At 45.3% G+C, this 23,347-nt stretch overlaps 1 protein-coding gene across 1 annotated transcript in view; it reads right to left on the reverse strand.

Annotated features, from left to right (window-relative positions):
• The window catches only part of grk3 (G protein-coupled receptor kinase 3), a 105,684-nt gene that overhangs the window by 31,015 nt on the left and 51,322 nt on the right, over positions 1-23,347 (reverse strand). The window contains exons 3-9 of the mRNA XM_083642340.1: positions 13,757-13,830; positions 9,172-9,273; positions 6,154-6,228; positions 2,101-2,162; positions 1,915-1,966; positions 870-961; positions 631-730 (exon numbers count right to left, since the gene is read on the reverse strand). Of these exons, the coding sequence (XP_083498466.1) occupies positions 631-730; positions 870-961; positions 1,915-1,966; positions 2,101-2,162; positions 6,154-6,228; positions 9,172-9,273; positions 13,757-13,830 (557 nt within the window). The remainder of the gene's footprint in view (positions 1-630; positions 731-869; positions 962-1,914; positions 1,967-2,100; positions 2,163-6,153; positions 6,229-9,171; positions 9,274-13,756; positions 13,831-23,347) is intronic.

The raw sequence follows: 23,347 nt of genomic DNA on the forward strand, positions 1-23,347 counted from the left end.
AGTTTTAGCAGGATTGGCAATTATAATCAGACATCATCCATCACTGGTGTCAATACTGGTGAATGATAACCTCTCCAAAGGTCGAATTTTAGATAGTGAGAACCTTGAACCAAATATTTTTGAAAACATAACACTGATTTTGAATGGGTTCCATGGGTCTCAAGGAAACCAATATCATTCTATTAGAGAAAAGCATGGCAGTCAACAACACTAGCATGTAGCATGTAGCATGTACTGCATATCTGTGATAGGAAAGTGCAAATCCAAATAAGGGTCCCACATATAAATGGTGTGTACAGTATGTGCACAAAAAGATGCCAACGCAGCTGCATACAGGCGCATAGATCGGTATCGGCAATCGGTCAAAAGGGTTGGTAAATATATCGGCAAAAAGAAAATCCAATATCATGCATCCCTAGTCTACAGCACAGCTTTCTTTCTATACCAGTGCAGTGTGTACAAGTGTGCCCAACAGCTAAACACTGCATGGAGCCTGGTGTGTGTAACTCACCCCTGTGCTGAGCGGGAGAGCCTGCTGATTGTGTGTGTGTGTGTGTGTGTGTGTGTGTGTGTGTGTGTGTGTGTGTGTGTGTGTGTGTGTGTGTGTGCGCGTGCGTGTGTGTTACTCACCCCTGTGCTGACTAACGACAGCATGATTCTCTCATTGAGCGCCAGCGTCTCCCCCTGCTTCATCTTAATCCTCTTCTTGTCCAAACACTTCATGGCATACCTGAGGCACACACATCGCATGACATGACACATGCATCACATGACCTGCGCAGACATCACATGACGTTACGACAGACGTTCACAGATTACCGCGGGTGCCCCGCTCGTATGCCCTTTGCCGCGCGCGGCTCCTTACGCACATTTTGCCCGTGTCGGCCTTCCTGCAGCCGTACACCTCTCCGAAGCCGCCCCTGCCGATGATCCGATGCACGCTGAAGTCGTTCATCGTCAGCTGAGGAGGAGCGTGGTGGTGGGGGGGGGGGATGAGAGAACACAGGCACCATGACGGTTAACGAAGGCCGTTAAAGGGATAGTTCGGATTGTTTGATGTGGGGTTGTTTTTCAGAGTGCTGTGTCGGTGAACGCTGCCAGCAGCAGAATGCATTTTGACCACCTGAAGGAAATCACTATCAGTTTTCAGCGCTTAACTTTTGGTACTACTATATCTTCTCAACCGTAGCACTTCTGTATTCCTACCCATGACGAGCACCGTCTGATTGCAATCCAATCACAGAAAACGCATGTTAAAGGTGCATTCAGCGATGTTTTTGTGTTCAAATAAGTGTGAAATGGCTCTATATTCCGACAGCGATCACTGAAATAGAGTGTTTGGTCAGTGACTTGAAACCCCCCACTGTCCTCTGTCTCTCTCCTGTAGTCCTGCAGGCAGGGCGGACGTATCTCCGGATGGCGGCGTTGGATTCGGGGTGAAAAAATACACAGTCCGTTTCTCAGAAAATGTCAACTTTGAGGTTACCGCCAATTTTGATCCAATCAGAGAAAAGTTGACATTTTCGGAGAAACGGAAGGTCAGATCGCGATGCATCAAAAGAACTACGTATTTTTTCACCCCGAATCCAATCCCGCCATCCGTGAGTCTCTAGGAGTTACGCTTGCGGAGATACGTCCACCCTGCCTGCAGGACTACAAGAGATCGAGGACAGTGGGGGGTTGGGGGTTTCAAGTCACTGACCAAACACTCTATTTCAGTGATTGCTGTCAGGATATAGAGCCATTTAACACTTATTTGAACACAAAAACATCGCTGAATGCAACTTTAATGCCAGGTGTAAATGGCCTCACACAGACTATCGATAAGCACCTCGTACAACCGCACGTCAAATCATCCAAATGATCCTTGTGAAGAGAGCGCACAAGAACGTCTGGACAAAGCAGAACACTCACGTGGATATTCAGCTCCACATTCTTCCACTGGCAAAAACGGGTAAATTTGTCACTGAGAAAAAGAGACAGAGGGATTAATGTTGTGTGAGTCTAAAGAGAGGGGGGCAACACGGTGAACTCTCTCCCCTCACACTGCCAACGCCCCCCCCCCCCCCCCCCCCCACCCCAACCTCTCCCCCATCTCACCTCTCGATGAACCTCTGGAAGATGGGCCCTCTCAGGCTGTCACAGATCTCCACTATGTATGGCTGCAGGGGAGACAGAGAAGACGTGTCAACAGCAGTTAAGACTGTGTGTGTAGGTGTGTGTGAATGTGCCCGGGAGTCTCTCTCTATGGGATTTCAGACAGGGTTCCCACACCTTTTCACATATACAATTTCAAAAACTTAGAACTTAGAATGGGGAGCGAGTTGGAAAAGATTAACCATAGATATGACCGATCTTATTATGATAATACCCAACAAACATAACCAAGGCAAGCCAAAAAGACAGTTGTCCTAGAGACAGCCCATAGTAGCATGCTATAACAAAGTAGGCCTAGACTCGAGGAAGTCACAGGGTGTGTATGAAACACAAGGAACCTGTCTATCAGCTAGCTACTCAAGTAGGTACCTGCTTAACTAGGTACCTGGTTTGAATGTAAGTGACAGAGGAGGAATTGGTTTCAGACGTCCTCAGGGCACAAGGCAGCATCGCACGCCCTGCCATCCTGTATTTAGAGAATTCCCCCTAGTGGAGGGTGGCAGTGGCAACTCTGTGTGTGTGTGTGTGTGTGTGTGTGTGTGTGTGTGTGTGTGTCTGAGCTGATGCTTTCGAATATGCCTGTCTAGCTGTCAACTGGAGGCTCACGTCGAAGTCTATTTCAAAGCGTTAGCTCTAGTTGCCTAGCTACTAGCCTGACATCGCCAGACGCAAATGCGATCTGCCAGAGCAAAACACGAGCCAGGCTAACTAGCTAACGTGTCCCCAATCCAGTCAGTTAGGATTCTTCCTTCTATCCATCAAAAGTGACTTTCCTGACACCATACAAACAACCGACCGCACTAAAATGAAGTCATGTTTGACGTTGTTGACGATTTTAAAAGAAAGAAAGTGATAAGATGTTTGTTATTTTAGCGAACGTTGTCTCACTTGTTGTCTAGCGAGAGGCTTTTGGGCGCCGCCATTAAACAGAAATTTGGGGCTAGTTTCATACTTCATTGGTTAGCACTGCTAACTTAGCCAGGTCACATGGTATTATGAGATATCCTACACACTGCTAACTTAGCCGGGTCACATGGTATTATGAGATATCCTACACACTGCTAACTTAGCCGGGTCACATGGTATTATGAGATATCCTACACACTGCTAACTTAGCCGGGTCACATGGTATTATGAGATATCCTACACACTGCTAACTTAGCCAGGTCACATGGTATTATGAGATATCCTACACACTGCTAACTTAGCCGGGTCACATGGTATTATGAGATATCCTACACACTGCTAACTTAGCCAGGTCACATGGTATTATGAGATATCCTACACACTGCTAACTTAGCCGGGTCACATGGTATTATGAGATATCCTACACACTGCTAACTTAGCCAGGTCACATGGTATTATGAGATATCCTACACACTGCTAACTTAGCCAGGTCACATGGTATTATGAGATATCCTACACACTGCTAACTTAGCCGGGTCACATGGTATTATGAGATATCCTACACACTGCTAACTTAGCCGGGTCACATGGTATTATGAGATATCCTACACACTGCTAACTTAGCCGGGTCACATGGTATTATGAGATATCCTACACACTGCTAACTTAGCCAGGTCACATGGTATTATGAGATATCCTACACACTGCTAACTTAGCCGGGTCACATGGTATTATGGGATATCCTACCCCATCCAAGGAACCCTTGCATGCTTCCGTGGAAATTTGCCAAAAATAGGTACCTAGAAAGGTTGCAAATAATGTATCCTACCTGTTTCAGACAGCCTAAATCTGACAAATTACTAGGGATGGGCATTTCTAGCAAAAACACTATTCGAAATTCGCTGGCCAAATTCGAATTTAATTCGAAATTCGAAAATAAAAATAAAAATGTAAAAAAAATTAAAAATGATTTTTTTTTTTTTGTGTGAGTGAAATGTTGCATTGTCTCCCCTGATTCTAAGTCTACGGCTTTATTAATTAATATAAAAAGCTTCTGCTGTGGATTTTTAGCTCAAACAAGCATTGCACCACTGAAGTAAAGAACATGTTACATGACATTGACATTTTCGAAAATAAAAAACAGTTTTGACAATCATGAGTGGTTCATTAAATATTTAGTAGGCTCAGGTCTGAGTGCCAAAGGGGTGCCAAAGTCACCCCCTCTCCCTCTTCATGGGATTTCATCCACCATTCATTTTTCCATAAACCTTGCTTAAAATGCTTATAAAAATTGTTTTACTTGCTCAAACCAAGCGATTTGACTATACTTAGAATCAGGGGAGACAATGCAACATTTCACTAAAAAAATTTTTTTTTTTTTTTTTTTTTTTTTGAATTTCGAATTTCAATAATAAAAGTCGACCTTGATAATAACAACGATTATTCGAAAATTCGAAATTCGATGCCCATCCCTACAAATTACAACTTCCTCCCTAGAAATACTACCTATATAGGTTGACTCCTTGCATTTCATACACAGCCACTGTGTGTGTGTGTGTGTGTGTGTGTGTGTGTCGCTCTCTCTGTGTGTGTGTGTCTCTCTCTCTCTCTCTGTGAGTGTGTGTGTCTCTCTCTCTCTGTGAGTGTGTGTGTGTGTCTCTCTCTCTCTCTCTCTGAGTGTGTGTGTGTGTGTCTCTCTCTCTCTGAGTGTGTGTGTGTCTCTCTCTCTCTCTGTGAGTGTGTATGTCTCTCTCTGTGAGTGTGTGTGTCTCTCTTTCTGTGAGTGTGTGTGTGGCTCGCTCTCTCTGTGAGTGTGTGTGTCTCTCTCTCTGTGAGTGTGTGTGTCTCTCGCTCTCTCTGTGAGTGTGTGTGTCTCTCTTTCTGTGAGTGTGTGTGTGTCTCTCTCTCTCTCTGTGAGTGTGTGTGTGTCTCTCTCTCTCTCTCTCTGTGAGTGAGTGTGTGTGTCTCTCTCTCTGTGAGTGCATGTGTGTCTCTCTCTCTCTGTGAGTGAGTGTGCCTCTCTCTCTCTCTCTCTCTCTCTGAGTGTGTCTCTCTCTCTCTGTGAGTGTCTCTCTCTCTCTGTGAGTGTGTGTCTCTCTCTCTGAGTGTGTCTCTCTCTCTGTGAGTGTGTGTCTCTCTCTCTGTGAGTGTGTGTGTCTCTCTTTCTGTGAGTGTGTGTGTCTCTCTTTCTGTGAGTGTGTGTCTCTCTCTCTCTCTGTGAGTGTGTGTGTGTCTCTCTGTGAGTGTGTGTCTCTCTCTCTGTGAGTGTGTGTGTCTCTCTTTCTGTGAGTGTGTGTCTCTCTCTCTCTCTGTGAGTGTGTGTGTGTCTCTCTCTCTGTGAGTGAGTGTGTCTCTCTCTCTCTCTCTGAGTGTGTGTCTCTCTCTCTGTGAGTGAGTGTGTCTCTCTCTCTCCGAGTGTGTGTGTCTCTCTCTCTCTCTGTGAGTGTGTGTGTGTCTCTCTCTCTCTGTGATTGTGTGTGTCTCTCTCTCTCTCTGTGAGTGAGTGTGTCTCTCTCTCTCTCTCTGTGAGTGTGTGTGTCTCTCTCTCTCTCTCTGTGAGTGTGTGTGTGTCTCTCTCTCTCTGTGATTGTGTGTGTCTCTCTCTCTCTCTGTGAGTGTGTCTCTCTCTCTCTCTGTGAGTGTGTGTGTCTCTCTCTCTCTCTCTGTGAGTGTGTGTGTGTGTCTCTCTCTCTCTGTGATTGTGTGTGTCTCTCTCTCTCTCTGTGAGTGTGTGTGTCTCTCTCTCTCTCTCTGAGTGAGTGTGTCTCTCTCTCTCTCTCTCTCTCTGTGAGTGTGTGTGTGTCTCTCTCTCTCTCTGTGAGTGTGTGTGTCTCTCTCTCTCTCTCTGTGAGTGTGTCGACTGTACAGGGAAACCTGCCTTATTTTGAGTAGTCAACTCTGGCAGCGATGCCATTACTTACTAGATGCACCAATGCACGGAAGAGAGCTGGACTTCCGTCACAGCCCAGCCAATCAAAACCCGTTACAGCCCAGCCAATCAAAACCCATAAATGCTGACTGTGCGACGTGAGACTAGCATACTAGTGATGGCAACAGAAGCCAGGCATGCAGCGTGTTGAAAGGCCTTACCTGAAAGAGAGTGGGCGGCACCTGCTTCTTCGCCAGGTGAGTCTGAACATGGTCCACTGCTTTCTTGGAAAATGGCTGAGCAAAGAGGAGGAAATACAATGAAATGGAAAACAACGGAGAGAGAAAAATGCAGCTTTACACGCAGTGTTCGGCAGTAACTTAGTTACAGTCACTTAGTTACTGTAATCTATTACTTTCCTCAGTAACTAGTAATGTAAGGGATTACAATTTCCAAAAAGTAATTATATTACAGTTACTAATCCAAGTAACTTCAAGTTACTGCATTACTTTCTCCAGCGCTGTACTAAAGAAAGGGTGGAGCTAGATCGGGTTATGGAAGGCTACTGTGTTGTCAGAATTAGGTTTTTTTGTCCTCGGTAGGCAAATAAATAGAAAGTATCCAGTTTGACTGATTGTTGACTCCTCCTGCCAGGTTCATTATTGTTCCAATTAAGTGGATTCGGTTCGAAAAGGAACTGGGTAAACAGGTTGTCCGTCACTTTCACGGAAGGGCGGCTAGCTAAAGTAATATAGTAAAGTTATGAGTAACATAACTAATTACTTAGTTTTGACACCAAGTAATAGGGAAAGTCATGTTATTACTTTTTAAAGGAGTAATCAGTAATATAAGTAACTAATTACACTTCCTGAGTAACTTGCCCAACACTGTTTACAAGTAATCTCAGTTCTGTTTTCCACACAACCATCTGTGTCCCCCAGTGTCAAATACAGAGAGCTCTATAGCGCAATGTGACTGTTCCCAAGTGTGTGTGTGCGCGCGTGTGTGTGTGTGTGCGCGTGTGTGTATGTGCATGTGTGTGCGCGTGTGTGCGTGCGCGCGTGTGCTTGTGTGTGCATGTGTGTGCACGTGTGTGTGCATGTGTCTGCGCGTGCACGTGTGTGTGCGCGTGTGTGTGTGTGTGCATGCGTGTGTGCGAGTGTGTGCGCGCGTACTGACTTCCTCCCTGTAGTCGGCCTGTGACAGATACTTAGTTTACGGCTGACTGGGGAGAGCCTGAGAACGCTGTACTATGTGGCTTCTCAATAAGCGCTCACGCTAGCGCAGAGAATATGAATTGCAAATGTATTGCCTTCATATCTCACGTTGTTGCCTTTCTGCGAAACAGGCGGACACACTGAGGAGGGAGAGCGATGGGGTGGGGGGTGGGGGGTGGGGTTCTGGGCTGCTGTATGTGCTGATTCTGGAGCGCTCCAGCCGGGTGTGGGAGAGGCCGGATAGAGACGGGCCAGATCGAGAGGGAGGGGATGTTCTAAATGGGAGCTCAGACTGGTCCAGTAACATCTCAACGACTTCCCCGTCATCACTCTGCTCTCTGTTAATCCCATTTAGATTCGACAATGAAGCAACATTACACCCGTGGGCGCGCTTCACCGTCATTACCGGCACAGCAGCGAGGCGGTCAGGGGCCGAGCGCATGCGCCCCAAGTTCCTGACCGCCTCACTGGCGTGCCGGTAATGAGGGTGAAGCACGCCCCCGAGTGGAACAGTGCGATTAGACAACAACAGTTACCAACAAACGAGAAGACATGGACTAAATGTATTAAGATGGTGGGGCAGGTCGCCGGAGGGGCGGGGCCACTACTTTCTGCTGCACGCACAGAGAAGAGAAGGCCATCCATCTTCTCCTCTAAAGGTGCGTTCACACCGACCTATTCAAGTTTTTCGCTGGCGTCGAGTTTACATACAAAGTCAATGCAAACGAGGGATTGAGCGTATATTCGCCCGGGAGAAAAATCGCTGGGCGTCCGAGCGACAGAGACGGAGCGATAGGGCGAAAATTTGCTCGTCGCCGGAGATGAAATATCCCAACTCGAGCGAAATTACGCTGGCGTCAGTCGCTCGCTGTTCAACGCTGATTGGCTGCCGTGTGAGAGCGAGTCAAGGATCACACTGGCTTGGTTTAAACCGCATTGACAGCTGATTGACAGGCTGACAGCTGACATGAAGTGAAGTCTGTACTACCGGTATAGAGCTCGCGTTAGGAGCACACTGATAGGCTTAGCTTGTAAACAACTACGGTGGCTCGTAGTGGACAAACATCATGACATTGCGTAACGTTATAGCCCCCAGATGTCCGTCAATTCGTGTGCCTGTTGACGAGTGATTTAAACACAGCGACAGAGCGATTCCAAAGGGTTGAATCGAGCGACAGAGAGAAAAATAAATATCTCGGTGTGAACACAGCTTTACTATCGGGAAGATGGCAGATAGTAGAGCCCGACCGATATATATCGGTCCACCGCTATTATTGGTCGATAACCGATATATCGTATCGGCCGATATCTTGGCCGATATTGCAGATATTTTTTTATTTTGTATTTTTTAAGTTATAGACAGCATGATGTGTATATTTGATCTTTTTTCTTAACTGAAGTTATATTTTATATTTGTTCTATTTTTATTTTCTTTGTATTTCTAGTTATTTATAATTATTAAATTCCCAGTGAAATTTACGGTTTCATCTCATTGATGTCATTTTGGACAATAAAGTTGATTGATAAGCTGTAAAATATCCTGCCTACATTACATATCTGAAGTCATGTCAAGTCATATCTTTGTCAAGTGTTTGATATTTGAGGGATCATCGCAAATAAATTGTGTAAAAGAATGTGTATTATATAATATAAGAATATCGGCCGATATATCGATATCGGATATTTTTTACTCCCTAATATCGGTATCGGCCTCAAAAATCCAGTAATGGTCGGGCTCTAGCAAATAGGTGAATCTCCCAAAAATGTCGGCGTGTTCCTTTAAATACCTGCATAATTCTGTGTTGCTCTCGTCTTCATGATTCAATCTCAAGGTGAAACGCTAGTGGGCGCACTTCTAGTCACACGGCCAAACGAGCGGACAGATGACTCAGGTCCTCGACCCGGTGTGTGCTGTATGTGTGTGTGAGTTAAGGTGTGTGTGTGTGTGTGTGTGACTTGAGGTGTGTGTGTGCGTGCACTCAAGGCGTGTGTGTGTGTGTGTGTGTGTGTGTGTGTCCTCACATGTGAACAGGACAGGAGCTCCTTCATGATGTAGCCGTCATAAATCTGCCGGCTGCGACACAACCTGTCGTCCTCCGAGTCCAGCTTCTCATAGTCTTTAATCTGAAACACACAGGCCAGTCTTTAGAGTCCAGCTTCTCATAGTCTTTAATCTGAAACACACAAGCCAGTCTTTAGAGTCCAGCTTCTCATAGTCTTTAATCTGAAACACACAGGCCAGTCTTTAGAGTCCAGCTTCTCATAGTCTTTAATCTGAGACACACAAGCCAGTCTTTAGAGTCCAGCTTCTCATAGTCTTTAATCTGAGACACACAGGCCAGTCTTTAGAGTCCAGCTTCTCATAGTCTTTAATCTGAGACACACAGGCCAGTCTTTAGAGTCCAGCTTCTCATAGTCTTTAATCTGAGACACACAGGCCAGTCTTTAGAGTCCAGTTTCTCATAGTCTTTAATCTGAAACACACAGGCCAGTCTTTAGAGTCCAGCTTCTCATAGTCTTTAATCTGAAACACACAGGCCAGTCTTTAGAGTCCAGCTTCTCATAGTCTTTAATCTGAAACACACAGGCCAGTCTTTAGAGTCCAGTTTCTCATAGTCTTTAATCTGAAACACACAGGCCAGTCTTTAGAGTCCAGCTTCTCATAGTCTTTAATCTGAAACACACAGGCCAGTCTTTAGAGTCCATCTTCTCATAGTCTTTAATCTGAAACACACAGGCCAGTCTTTAGAGTCCAGCTTCTCATAGTCTTTAATCTGAGACACACAGGCCAGTCTTTAGAGTCCAGCTTCTCATAGTCTTTAATCTGAGACACACAAGCCAGTCTTTAGAGTCCAGCTTCTCATAGTCTTTAATCTGAAACACACAGGCCAGTCTTTAGAGTCCAGCTTCTCATAGTCTTTAATCTGAGACACACAGGCCAGTCTTTAGAGTCCAGCTTCTCATAGTCTTTAATCTGAAACACACAGGCCAGTCTTTAGAGTCCAGCTTCTCATAGTCTTTAATCTGAAACACACAGGCCAGTCTTTAGAGTCCAGCTTCTCATAGTCTTTAATCTGATACACACAAGCCAGTCTTTAGAGTCCAGCTTCTCATAGTCTTTAATCTGAAACACACAGGCCAGTCTTTAGAGTCCAGCTTCTCATAGTCTTTAATCTGAAACACACAGGCCAGTCTTTAGAGTCCAGCTTCTCATAGTCTTTAATCTGAAACACACAGGCCAGTCTTTAGAGTCCAGCTTCTCATAGTCTTTAATCTGAAACACACAGGCCAGTCTTTAGAGTCCAGCTTCTCATAGTCTTTAATCTGAAACACACAGGCCAGTCTTTAGAGTCCAGCTTCTCATAGTCTTTAATCTGAGACACACAGGCCAGTCTTTAGAGTCCAGCTTCTCATAGTCTTTAATCTGAAACACACAGGCCAGTCTTTAGAGTCCAGCTTCTCATAGTCTTTAATCTGAGACACACAGGCCAGTCTTTAGAGTCCAGCTTCTCATAGTCTTTAATCTGAGACACACAGGCCAGTCTTTAGAGTCCAGCTTCTCATAGTCTTTAATCTGAGACACACAGGCCAGTCTTTAGAGTCCAGCTTCTCATAGTCTTTAATCTGAGACACACAGGCCAGTCTTTAGAGTCCAGCTTCTCATAGTCTTTAATCTGAGACACACAGGCCAGTCTTTAGAGTCCAGCTTCTCATAGTCTTTAATCTGAGACACACAGGCCAGTCTTTAGAGTCCAGCTTCTCATAGTCTTTAATCTGAGACACACAGGCCAGTCTTTAGAGTCCAGCTTCTCATAGTCTTTAATCTGAGACACACAGGCCAGTCTTTAGAGTCCAGCTTCTCATAGTCTTTAATCTGAGACACACAGGCCAGTCTTTAGAGTCCAGCTTCTCATAGTCTTTAATCTGAAACACACAGGCCAGTATTTAGAGTCCAGCTTCTCATAGTCTTTAATCTGAGACACACAGGCCAGTCTTTAGAGTCCAGCTTCTCATAGTCTTTAATCTGAGACACACAGGCCAGTCTTTAGAGTCCAGCTTCTCATAGTCTTTAATCTGAGACACACAGGCCAGTCTTTAGAGTCCAGCTTCTCATAGTCTTTAATCTGAAACACACAGGCCAGTCTTTAGAGTCCAGCTTCTCATAGTCTTTAATCTGAGACACACAGGCCAGTCTTTAGAGTCCAGCTTCTCATAGTCTTTAATCTGAGACACACAGGCCAGTCTTTAGAGTCCAGCTTCTCATAGTCTTTAATCTGAGACACACAGGCCAGTCTTTAGAGTCCAGTTTCTCATAGTCTTTAATCTGAGACACACAGGCCAGTCTTTAGAGTCCAGTTTCTCATAGTCTTTAATCTGAGACACACAGGCCAGTCTTTAGAGTCCAGTTTCTCATAGTCTTTAATCTGAGACACACAGGCCAGTCTTTAGAGTCCAGTTTCTCATAGTCTTTAATCTGAGACACACAGGCCAGTCTTTAGAGTCCAGCTTCTCATAGTCTTTAATCTGAAACACACAGGCCAGTCTTTAGAGTCCAGCTTCTCATAGTCTTTAATCTGAGACACACAGGCCAGTCTTTAGAGTCCAGTTTCTCATAGTCTTTAATCTGAAACACACAGGCCAGTCTTTAGAGTCCAGTTTCTCATAGTCTTTAATCTGAGACACACAGGCCAGTCTTTAGAGTCCAGTTTCTCATAGTCTTTAATCTGAGACACACAGGCCAGTCTTTAGAGTCCAGTTTCTCATAGTCTTTAATCTGAGACACACAGGCCAGTCTTTAGAGTCCAGTTTCTCATAGTCTTTAATCTGAGACACACAGGCCAGTCTTTAGAGTCCAGCTTCTCATAGTCTTTAATCTGAGACACACAGGCCAGTCTTTAGAGTCCAGCTTCTCATAGTCTTTAATCTGAGACACACAGGCCAGTCTTTAGAGTCCAGCTTCTCATAGTCTTTAATCTGAGACACACAGGCCAGGGCGTCTTAACAACACAGGGAGGGCTCAATCTGAATGAGCGGGATTACAGCCTAATCTCTCAGACATCCCATGATGCCCTCTAATCACACACACACACACACACACACACACACACACACACACACACACACACACACACACCCACACACACACACATACACACACAGCAGGGACGATATCGACACATCATCAGGCTTTAAATGAAACAGGCTTTAAATGAAACATCTGATATGACAGGCTGATGAAATGATGATTTAAAGCTGCATTCAGCGATGTTTTTGTGTTCAAATAAGTGTTAAATGGCTCTATATTCTGACAGCAATCACTGAAATAGAGTGTTTGGTCAGTGACTTGAAACGCCCCACCCTCCCGCTGTCCTCTATCTCTCTCCTGTAGTCCTGCAGGCAGGACGGACATGTCTCCACAACCCTAAGTCGTAGAGACTCATGAGTGGCGACTTTGGATTCGGGGTGAAATAAATACATGTAGTCCTTTAGAGGTCGCGATCGAACCCTCCGTTTCCATTGGATAGTGGGCAGTCACCCGCTCACACTATCCAATCAGAGAAATGTTTACATTTTCTGGGAAACGGAAGGTCGGATCGCGATGCTATTAAAGGACTATACGTATTTTTTCACCCCAAATCCAATGCCACCACCCTTGAGTCTCTCCGAGTTACGGTTGCAGAGAGACTTCCACCCTGCCTGCAGGGTTACAGGAGAGAGACAGAGTACAGCACCCCCTGCTGTTGGGAGTTCCAAGTCACTGACCAAACACTCTTATTTCAGTGACTGCTGTCAGAATATAGACACTTATTTTAACACAAAAACATTGCTGAATCCAGCTTTAATTATGCCCAAATGCTCCACGCTCGACTAAATGCTTGACTTTTGTCTCAGGGAGCCTGTCCAAGTAGGATGATTTAAGAGTAGGGTGATTTAAGAGTAGGATGATTTAAGAGTAGGGTGATTTAAGAGTAGGGTGATTTAAGAGTAGATTTAAGAGTAGGATGATTTAAGAGTAGGATGATTTGAGAGTAGGATGATTTAAGAGTAGGATGATTTAAGAGTAGGATGATTTGAGAGTAGGATGATTTGAGAGTAGGATGATTTGAGAGTAGGATGATTTGAGAGTAGGATGATTTGAGAGTAGGATGATTTGAGAGTAGGATGATTTAAGAGTAGGATGATTTGAGAGTAGGATGAGTAGGATGATTTGAGAGTAGGATGATTTAAGAGTAGGATGATTTAAGAGTAGGATGATTTAAGAGTAGGATGATTTGAGAGTAGGATGATTTGAGAGTAGGATGATTTAAGAGTAGGATGATTTGAGAGTAGGATGATTTAAGAGTAGGATGATTTGAGAGTAGGATGATTTAAGAGTAGGATGATTTGAGAGTAGGATGATTTAAGAGTAGGCATAATGTGTTAATTCCACTTCGACACTCTCTGAAATAAGGTGGGGGGAAATGTGCACACAAATCGGCATCTGCAATCGGCCAAAAGAGTTGGAAAATATCTGCGTATCGTCAACAAATCCAACGTCGTGCATAAACCCTATCACACACTCACACACACACACACACACACACACACACACACTCTTTATACTCACCTCTTCATAGAACTTGAGCTGTGGCACAGCCTCGTCTATCTCATTCAGACAGAAGTCCTTGAACAGTAGGAAGCCTACACAAACACAAAGACAAGCAGAAGCAACAGTAAGGACAGGACGCCATCAAATGATAGGAGTTCACAAACACTGGTCGCTGGGCAGTCAAGTGATGTATGGACTCAGTTCCACTTGTGTTCTGTATATCTTCATCACTGCAGTTAAACTGCACCCAGCTGCAGTAAACATGTCGTCCTCCACATGACTAGGGCTGGATATCACACACCACACGCGTTCTTCGCTTTAATGTGACGTGTGAGATATATATATCTATATATATAGATATATATATACACACACACACACACACACACACACACACATATTCCATTTTATAGAGTGCAACTGGGTGCTCATTATTTTCAGTATAGTGTATATATCTAGTTTATTTTTGAGAGTTCTTTAATGTGTGAACTTGTGTCACTCTTCTCCTGTACTTGTCTTTGAGCTGCTGTAACGAGTGAATTTCCACGTGTGGGATTAATAAAGTCTCTTATCTTATCGTAATTGTAAACGGTACCCAGGCCCTATTGATCAATCTCAATGGGAACAAGTTTCGCAATTCAATAAACCAAAAATGGCACATACACGCAAAGTACCAAACTCTTGCAAGCACGCACGCTAGAGTTCTCAACGGGCCTGAAAATACAAACCCGACCCTAGTAAGGCCATGTTCACATTACAGGCAAATCTGATTTGCTGATACAATCTTTAATCATCATTATCTTGATTGGTTTCCCAAATCTGATTTGGGAGTGTGTCCAGACCTAAACAGCCTATCTGCATGGGTTGCTATGGTAACGACGTGGGCGTCAGTAAATATGTACGTTGGTGACGTGGTTTTCCTGCGCAGAAGCATTTGATGACGAGTTGCGAGTGACGTTCAAATCAGATTTGGTGGATCTGCGTGTCCGCAATGAAGTCACATCAGTCGAAAGCTCCATATGTGGCTTGGGACAAGTGACACAAATCATACTTGGAGCATCCAGACTCATAAAACCAATCTGGATGAAGTCACTAATAGGTCACTAAAGTTCACAAATTTCACAGATTTGGCCTCCTAGTCTGAACATGGCCTAAGTTGAAGCCCGAACTCTGAAGCTGTGTGTGTGTGTGTGTGTGTGTGTGTGTGTGTGTGTGTGTGTGTGTGTAAGCATGGAAGAGAGTGAGAGAGAATAAAGAGAGAGTATCAGTCTAGCCGACTGTAAATGCATTAAAAAAAAAGAATTGCTCAGGCCAAGCCCAACCCAACCAATTAGGATAAATTGTCAACCCGTTGGGCTGGGTCAGGTCACGCTCGGACTGAAAGCGCGCACACACACACACACACACACACACACACACACACACACGAGAGGCTTTAGTTGTAACTGGATTAGCCGTAGTAAGAACGGATTGAGGTTGTCCTCTTCTCATTTAGTCAATCCTTCAGACAGATCCTTACAGCCTGTCTGTCTTTTTGACATCTGATGCCGACTCTGCTCTCAGCCACCACACGTGGGCAAATGTGCACGCACGCACGCACGTGCACACACACACACACACACGCACACACACACACACGCACGCACGCACGTGCACACACACACACACACACACACACCACACACACCACACACACGCACGCACGCACGCACGCACGCACACACACAGGTTATGATTACAGGAAATGGCACCGGGTGTTACACACTGAAAATGACACATCTCTCGCTCTCTCACACACACAGACGATGGGACAAGAATCCCCCAGTGACATGTAGTCAAATCGACGCTCGCTGCAACGTGTGAAAATGCACCGCAGTTGTTGTTTGGCGGAGATGAGAGCCGCTGTTGCCATGGTAATTGCCTCCGTAGCTAGTGGCTGCATGTGTGTGTGCGACGTCGGAGAGGGGGAGATAGGATGCAGTGCTGTGCAGGGCTTTGCAGTAACAGCGGCTCTGCGCTGCTCTGGGTCACGCACTGTGTGAGCTATGCTGATACCCGGGGCTTTCGGCACCGGCATCATCGCACTATTAAGACAGCTTAATACTAAGTGGTCAAACCAGAACGTCCGTTAGAAAGACAGAGAGAACGAGGACAGGCGGAAGCAGAGAGAGAGAGAGAGAGAGAGAGAGAGAGAGAGAGAGGGTGGGTGGGGTGACGTGTAATGGGCGATATGTAATAGAGCTGCAACGATTCATTGATTAGTTCTCAACTATTGAATTAATCGCCTACTATTTTGATAATCCATTCATCGGTTTGAGAAAAATAAAAAAAATATATATATTCTTTTATTCCACTTCTTAAATGTAAATATTTTTTCTTTACTCTATGACAGTAAACTAAATATAATTGGGTTGTGGACAAAACAAGACATTTGAGGATGTCATGTTGGGCTTTGGGAAACACTGATCGACTTTTTTTCGCCCTTTTTCTGACATTGTACAGACCAAACAACGAATCCATTAACCGTGAAACTGATCAACAAATTAATTGACAATGGAAATAATCATTAGTTGTTGCAGCCCTAAAGCAGTATTGTGCTTGGTGTGACAGGGTTGGCACTCCACAGTGCATGTACGTGTCTGTATCCTCCTGTTTGCCTCTCTCTGTGGCTTTACCCAATTAGCATCAGGTATTAGCACGGTTAAAATAGATGGCTAACAAGATTGCGTTCTTGACACAGAACGTGGGTCTGATTAAACACTGTGCCTTCCAAAGTCTCCTGCAAGACGTCGATGTGGGGCAAAGCATGCTGGGTGCGACCGCAGCTTCTAAAAACACCTGGTGCACCTCAGCTTCTAAAAACACATGGTGCACCTCAGCTTCTAAAAACACATGGTGCACCTTAGCTTCTAAAAACACATGGTGCACCTCAGCTTCTAAAAACACATGGTGCACCTTAGCTTCTAAAAACACATGGTGCACCTCAGCTTCTAAAAACACATGGTGCACCTTAGCTTCTAAAAACACATGGTGCACCTCAGCTTCTAAAAACACATGGTGCACCTCAGCTTGTAAAAACACCTGGTGCACCTCAGCTTCTAAAAACACATGGTGCACCTCAGCTTCTAAAAACACCTGGTGCACCTCAGCTTCTAAAAACACATGGTGCACCTTAGCTTCTAAAAACACCTGGTGCACCTTAGCTTCTAAAAACACCTGGTGCACCTCAGCTTCTAAAAACACCTGGTGCACCTTAGCTTCTAAAAACACCTGGTGCACCTTAGCTTCTAAAAACACATGGTGCACCTCAGCTTCTAAAAACACATGGTGCACCTCAGCTTCTAAAAACACCTGGTGCACCTTAGCTTCTAAAAACACATGGTGCACCTCAGCTTCTAAAAACACCTGGTGCACCTCAGCTTCTAAAAACACATGGTGCACCTTAGCTTCTAAAAACACCTGGTGCACCTTAGCTTCTAAAAACACATGGTGCACCTCAGCTTCTAAAAACACATGGTGCACCTCAGCTTCTAAAAACACATGGTGCACCTTAGCTTCTAAAAACACATGGTGCACCTCAGCTTCTAAAAACACCTGGTGCACCTTAGCTTCTAAAAACACATGGTGCACCTTAGCTTCTAAAAACACATGGTGCACCTTAGCTTCTAAAAACACATGGTGCACCTGAGCTTCTAAAAACACCTGGTGCACCTCAGCTTCTAAAAACACATGGTGCACCTTAGCTTCTAAAAACACCTGGTGCACCTCAGCTTCTAAAAACACATGGTGCACCTCAGCTTCTAAAAACACCTGGTGCACCTCAGCTTCTAAAAACACCTGGTGCACCTCAGCTTCTAAAAACACCTGGTGCACCTCAGCTTCTAAAAACACCTGGTGCACCTCAGCTTCTAAAAACACATGGTGCACCTCAGCTTCTAAAAACACATGGTGCACCTTAGCTTCTAAAAACACCTGGTGCACCTCAGCTTCTAAAAACACATGGTGCACCTCAGCTTCTAAAAACACCTGGTGCACCTCAGCTTCTAAAAACACATGGTGCACCTTAGCTTCTAAAAACACATGGTGCACCTCAGCTTGTAAAAACACATGGTGCACCTTAGCTTCTAAAAACACATGGTGCACCTCAGCTTCTAAAAACACATGGTGCACCTTAGCTTCTAAAAACACATGGTGCACCTTAGCTTCTAAAAACACATGGTGCACCTCAGCTTGTAAAAACACATGGTGCACCTCAGCTTCTAAAAACACATGGTGCACCTCAGCTTCTAAAAACACCTGGTGCACCTCAGCTTCTAAAAACACATGGTGCACCTCAGCTTCTAAAAACACCTGGTGCACCTCAGCTTCTAAAAACACATGGTGCACCTCAGCTTCTAAAAACACATGGTGCACCTTAGCTTCTAAAAACACCTGGTGCACCTCAGCTTCTAAAAACACATGGTGCACCTCAGCTTCTAAAAACACATGGTGCACCTCAGCTTCTAAAAACACATGGTGCACCTTAGCTTCTAAAAACACATGGTGCACCTCAGCTTCTAAAAACACCTGGTGCACCTTAGCTTCTAAAAACACATGGTGCACCTTAGCTTCTAAAAACACATGGTGCACCTTAGCTTCTAAAAACACATGGTGCACCTCAGCTTCTAAAAACACCTGGTGCACCTCAGCTTCTAAAAACACATGGTGCACCTTAGCTTCTAAAAACACCTGGTGCACCTCAGCTTCTAAAAACACATGGTGCACCTCAGCTTCTAAAAACACCTGGTGCACCTCAGCTTCTAAAAACACCTGGTGCACCTCAGCTTCTAAAAACACCTGGTGCACCTCAGCTTCTAAAAACACCTGGTGCACCTCAGCTTCTAAAAACACATGGTGCACCTCAGCTTCTAAAAACACATGGTGCACCTTAGCTTCTAAAAACACCTGGTGCACCTCAGCTTCTAAAAACACATGGTGCACCTCAGCTTCTAAAAACACCTGGTGCACCTCAGCTTCTAAAAACACATGGTGCACCTTAGCTTCTAAAAACACATGGTGCACCTCAGCTTGTAAAAACACATGGTGCACCTTAGCTTCTAAAAACACATGGTGCACCTCAGCTTCTAAAAACACATGGTGCACCTTAGCTTCTAAAAACACATGGTGCACCTTAGCTTCTAAAAACACATGGTGCACCTCAGCTTGTAAAAACACATGGTGCACCTCAGCTTCTAAAAACACATGGTGCACCTCAGCTTCTAAAAACACCTGGTGCACCTCAGCTTCTAAAAACACATGGTGCACCTCAGCTTCTAAAAACACCTGGTGCACCTCAGCTTCTAAAAACACATGGTGCACCTCAGCTTCTAAAAACACATGGTGCACCTTAGCTTCTAAAAACACCTGGTGCACCTCAGCTTCTAAAAACACATGGTGCACCTCAGCTTCTAAAAACACATGGTGCACCTCAGCTTCTAAAAACACATGGTGCACCTCAGCTTCTAAAAACACATGGTGCACCTCAGCTTCTAAAAACACATGGTGCACCTTAGCTTCTAAAAACACATGGTGCACCTTAGCTTCTAAAAACACATGGTGCACCTTAGCTTCTAAAAACACCTGGTGCACCTCAGCTTCTAAAAACACATGGTGCACCTTAGCTTCTAAAAACACATGGTGCACCTCAGCTTCTAAAAACACCTGGTGCACCTCAGCTTCTAAAAACACATGGTGCACCTCAGCTTCTAAAAACACATGGTGCACCTCAGCTTCTAAAAACACATGGTGCACCTTAGCTTCTAAAAACACATGGTGCACCTCAGCTTCTAAAAACACCTGGTGCACCTCAGCTTCTAAAAACACATGGTGCACCTTAGCTTCTAAAAACACCTGGTGCACCTCAGCTTCTAAAAACACCTGGTGCACCTCAGCTTCTAAAAACACATGGTGCACCTCAGCTTCTAAAAACACATGGTGCACCTTAGCTTCTAAAAACACCTGGTGCACCTCAGCTTCTAAAAACACATGGTGCACCTCAGCTTCTAAAAACACATGGTGCACCTTAGCTTCTAAAAACACATGGTGCACCTCAGCTTCTAAAAAGTGGCTTTCCGGGATGCACGGTGATATCGGCAGATTCGGCACGTCATCCGTATCGGCCGATAAAGGCTTTAAATTAAAATTAAATATCAGCATCGGTTTCTGTGGCGATGGCAGGCAAATATCATCTTACCGCTTTGTTTGAAAGAAGATGTTCCATAGATTAAAAAGAATATGGCATGTTTACATAACATAAGTTGAAGTAGTTTTCTTATTTTGCCCAGTGAATGTGTTCATTTTGAAAAGCATTGTATTGATGTCTGCATCTGCCAGTGGGCCGTCATGATAAGAGTAGACATAATAATGTGTTAATTCCACTACAGGAGAGACTTGATGTTCTCTGAAATTAGGTGTGGGGGAAATGTGTGTAAATATGGACATATTGGTGCATCCCTAGTGCCATTTGTTTCTATCTCCTGATTCAGTTGGAGGCATGCTCAGAGGCTGCTATCATCCCTCCTCACGTCTGATTCAGTTGGAGGCATGCTCAGAGGCTGCTATCATCCTTCCTCACGTCTGTTTCTATCTCCTGATTCAGTTGGAGGCATGCTCAGAGGCTGCTATCATCCCTCCTCACGTCTGATTCAGTTGGAGGCATGCTCAGAGGCTGCTATCATCCTTCCTCACGTCTTTGTTTCTATCTCCTGATTCAGTTGGAGGCATGCTCAGAGGCTGCTATCATCCCTCCTCACGTCTTTGTTTCTATCTCCTGATTCAGTTGGAGGCATGCTCAGAGGCTGCTATCATCCCTCCTCACGTCTTTGTTTCTATCTCCTGATTCAGTTGGAGGCATGCTCAGAGGCTGCTATCATCCCTCCTCACGTCTTTGTTTCTATCTCCTGATTCAGTTGGAGGCATGCTCAGAGGCTGCTATCATCCCTCCTCACGTCTTTGTTTCTATCTCCTGATTCAGTTGGAGGCATGCTCAGAGGCTGCTATCATCCCTCCTCACGTCTTTGTTTCTATCTCCTGATTCAGTTGGAGGCATGCTCAGAGGCTGCTATCATCCCTCCTCACGTCTTCCCCCCCTATGCCTTATCTCTCCTCCAGACGTCATGTATCATTTCCTCCTTAGCTGGAGTCCCTCTCCTCCACCGCTGACAGCAACGCTCACACAAACAAATGCACAGACATGCATGCAGGCACACATGGCATATGCGCACACAATCAGTGAGTGCACAGGGCATCCTTGTTAAATAAAAGGGGCTCCTCCCCCTTTCTTAACCCCCCCCCCCTGCCGCCCACAAAAAAACAGCAACTAAACGTGCAAGAGAAGCATCAGAGAGGGGAGGGTGGACAAGAGAAGCATCAGAGAGGGGAGGGTGGACAAGAGAAGCATCAGAGAGGGGAGGGTGGGCAAGAGAAGCATCAGAGAGGGGAGGGTGGGTAAGAGAAGCATCAGAGAGGGGAGGGTGGACAAGATAAGCATCAAAGAGGGGAGGGTGGGAAAGATAAGCATCAGAGGGGAGGGTGGGTAAGAGAAGCATCAGAGAGGGGAGGGTGGGTAAGAGAAGCATCAGAGAGGGGAGGGTGGGCAAGAGAAGCATCAGAGGGGATGGTGGGTAAGAGAAGCATCAGAGAGGGGAGGGTGGGTACGAGAAGCATCAGAGAGGGGAGGGTGGGTAAGAGAAGCATCAGAGGGGAGGGTGGGTAAGAGAAGCATCAGAGAGGGGAGGGTGGGTAAGAGAAGCATCAGAGAGGGGAGGGTGGGCAAGAGAAGCATCAGAGAGGGGAGGGTGGGTAAGAGAAGCATCAGAGAGGGGAGGGTGGGCACAGAACTCTTACATCACCAGAGTCAAGGATTAACGTTAATCGCAAAACACTTCAACACGGCCCAGCTAATTCAACAAATGGCCTCCTCCAGACAAGACATACACACACACACACACACACACACACACACACACACACCTAAAATCAGCCATGAGTTTCTCTGTGCTTTGTCTCATTAGCGAGATCACCTGAACCGTCTAAAAATAACCCGCTCCTTCGAACAAATTCCTCCGTCTTCTGCTGGTCTGCACATACTCGGCCCATCGGCCGCCTTAAGAGACACAAGTGTGCTCGCCGTGTACCAGGAAGTAAAACAAAGAGCCTGTGCACCCACACACACACACAATGTGAACGCCGACACAGCGTCTCACACACACACACACACACAATGTGAACGCCGACACAGCGTCACACACACACACACACACACACACACACACACACACACCCCCACAGAGCGTAATCCTTCCCCTTTGTCTTCTGGTCGTCTGTCTCTTCTCCACCACGTCACCGTTCAGGAAGTGGGCACTCGACAAAAGTTTGCAGTCATGCTGAAAACACTGGCATGCTATCCTCTCTCTGTGGCATTATGAATATGCTATGTCAACACGTCACTTCGCTCTGGCTTTATGAATATGCTATGTCAACACCGGCTCTCTCACACAGTCCTTGGTAGGGTGTCCAGCCAGGCACAGAATACAATGCACTGTCAAATAAGTACATAACACTTTAGCTTTTGTGCGGCTGATACAATTCAAAACCCCTCGGTCAATAGATCATCAGATCGACCGTGTGATAATGGACCATTAAAGTTATTGTAGTCATTACCTCAAACCCTTGAACCTTGTGATGTTACAGCTAAATCAACAGCCTAAGAGAGAGAGCGGCCACTGATCTCTCCGCTCTGCTGCTGTCAATTCCTATCGGTTATTTCAACATTTGGCCCCTCCAGGCTTCCCTACTAAGGTTTGTATTAGGGATGCACGATCTATCCATCTGATAAATTATCGGCCGATATGGGCCATTTTTACGTTTTTGTTTTTATTCCGATAATGACATTTTAGCCGATAAATAGAGCCGATAAGACAGAACCAACATTGTTTCCGCCTTGGCTTTCATTGACAAGACGCCGCAGGGTATTGTCGCGCGCGTTGACATCAAACAGCTGCGCCTGGGCAGGTGCAGTGTCAACAGAGATATTCCAGTCTCTGGTGTAAAGTAGAGACTACAACCAAAACATGTCGTTTCAGATGCTAACCCCGCTATTGCACTATGCAATACATGTTCCGCAAGGGTTCCGAGAGGAGCGGAAAAAGTCTGAGCTCGCATAACGTTAAACCAAACGTTGCGAGGGGGCAGCGAGGTTGGTTACGCTAGCGTTTGTGGCTAACGTTAGCTAGCTGCCTGCGGCAAGCTGTGTAACGTTAATGTAAGTGCAGTGGCATATCCACATTCAAAGCATTTCATACTCCCAGAGCTGGCATAAACCATAAGGGTTTGTGTCTTTGGCTCCAAAAACAAGGGTAAACTGTTAACAGTAAGCTAACTAGGGCTAGGCTTCTTCGTGTGTTGGCTTGGGCTTGTCTCCTGGATGCAGAAAGCTAACAAAAAGGAGAGGGTTTGGAGAAACGTCAGCGAGAGCCCAGTCTACTGTGCATTTTGTCATTGTGTTAGTTACCCTTTAAGCATCACAGCATACTATGCCTTAATGCCTTTTGTCATTGTGTTTTATCTGCA

The sequence above is a fragment of the Poromitra crassiceps genome (genome assembly GCF_964638095.1).
Source record: "Poromitra crassiceps genome assembly, chromosome: 8".
NCBI classification, from domain to species: domain Eukaryota; kingdom Metazoa; phylum Chordata; class Actinopteri; order Beryciformes; family Melamphaidae; genus Poromitra; species Poromitra crassiceps.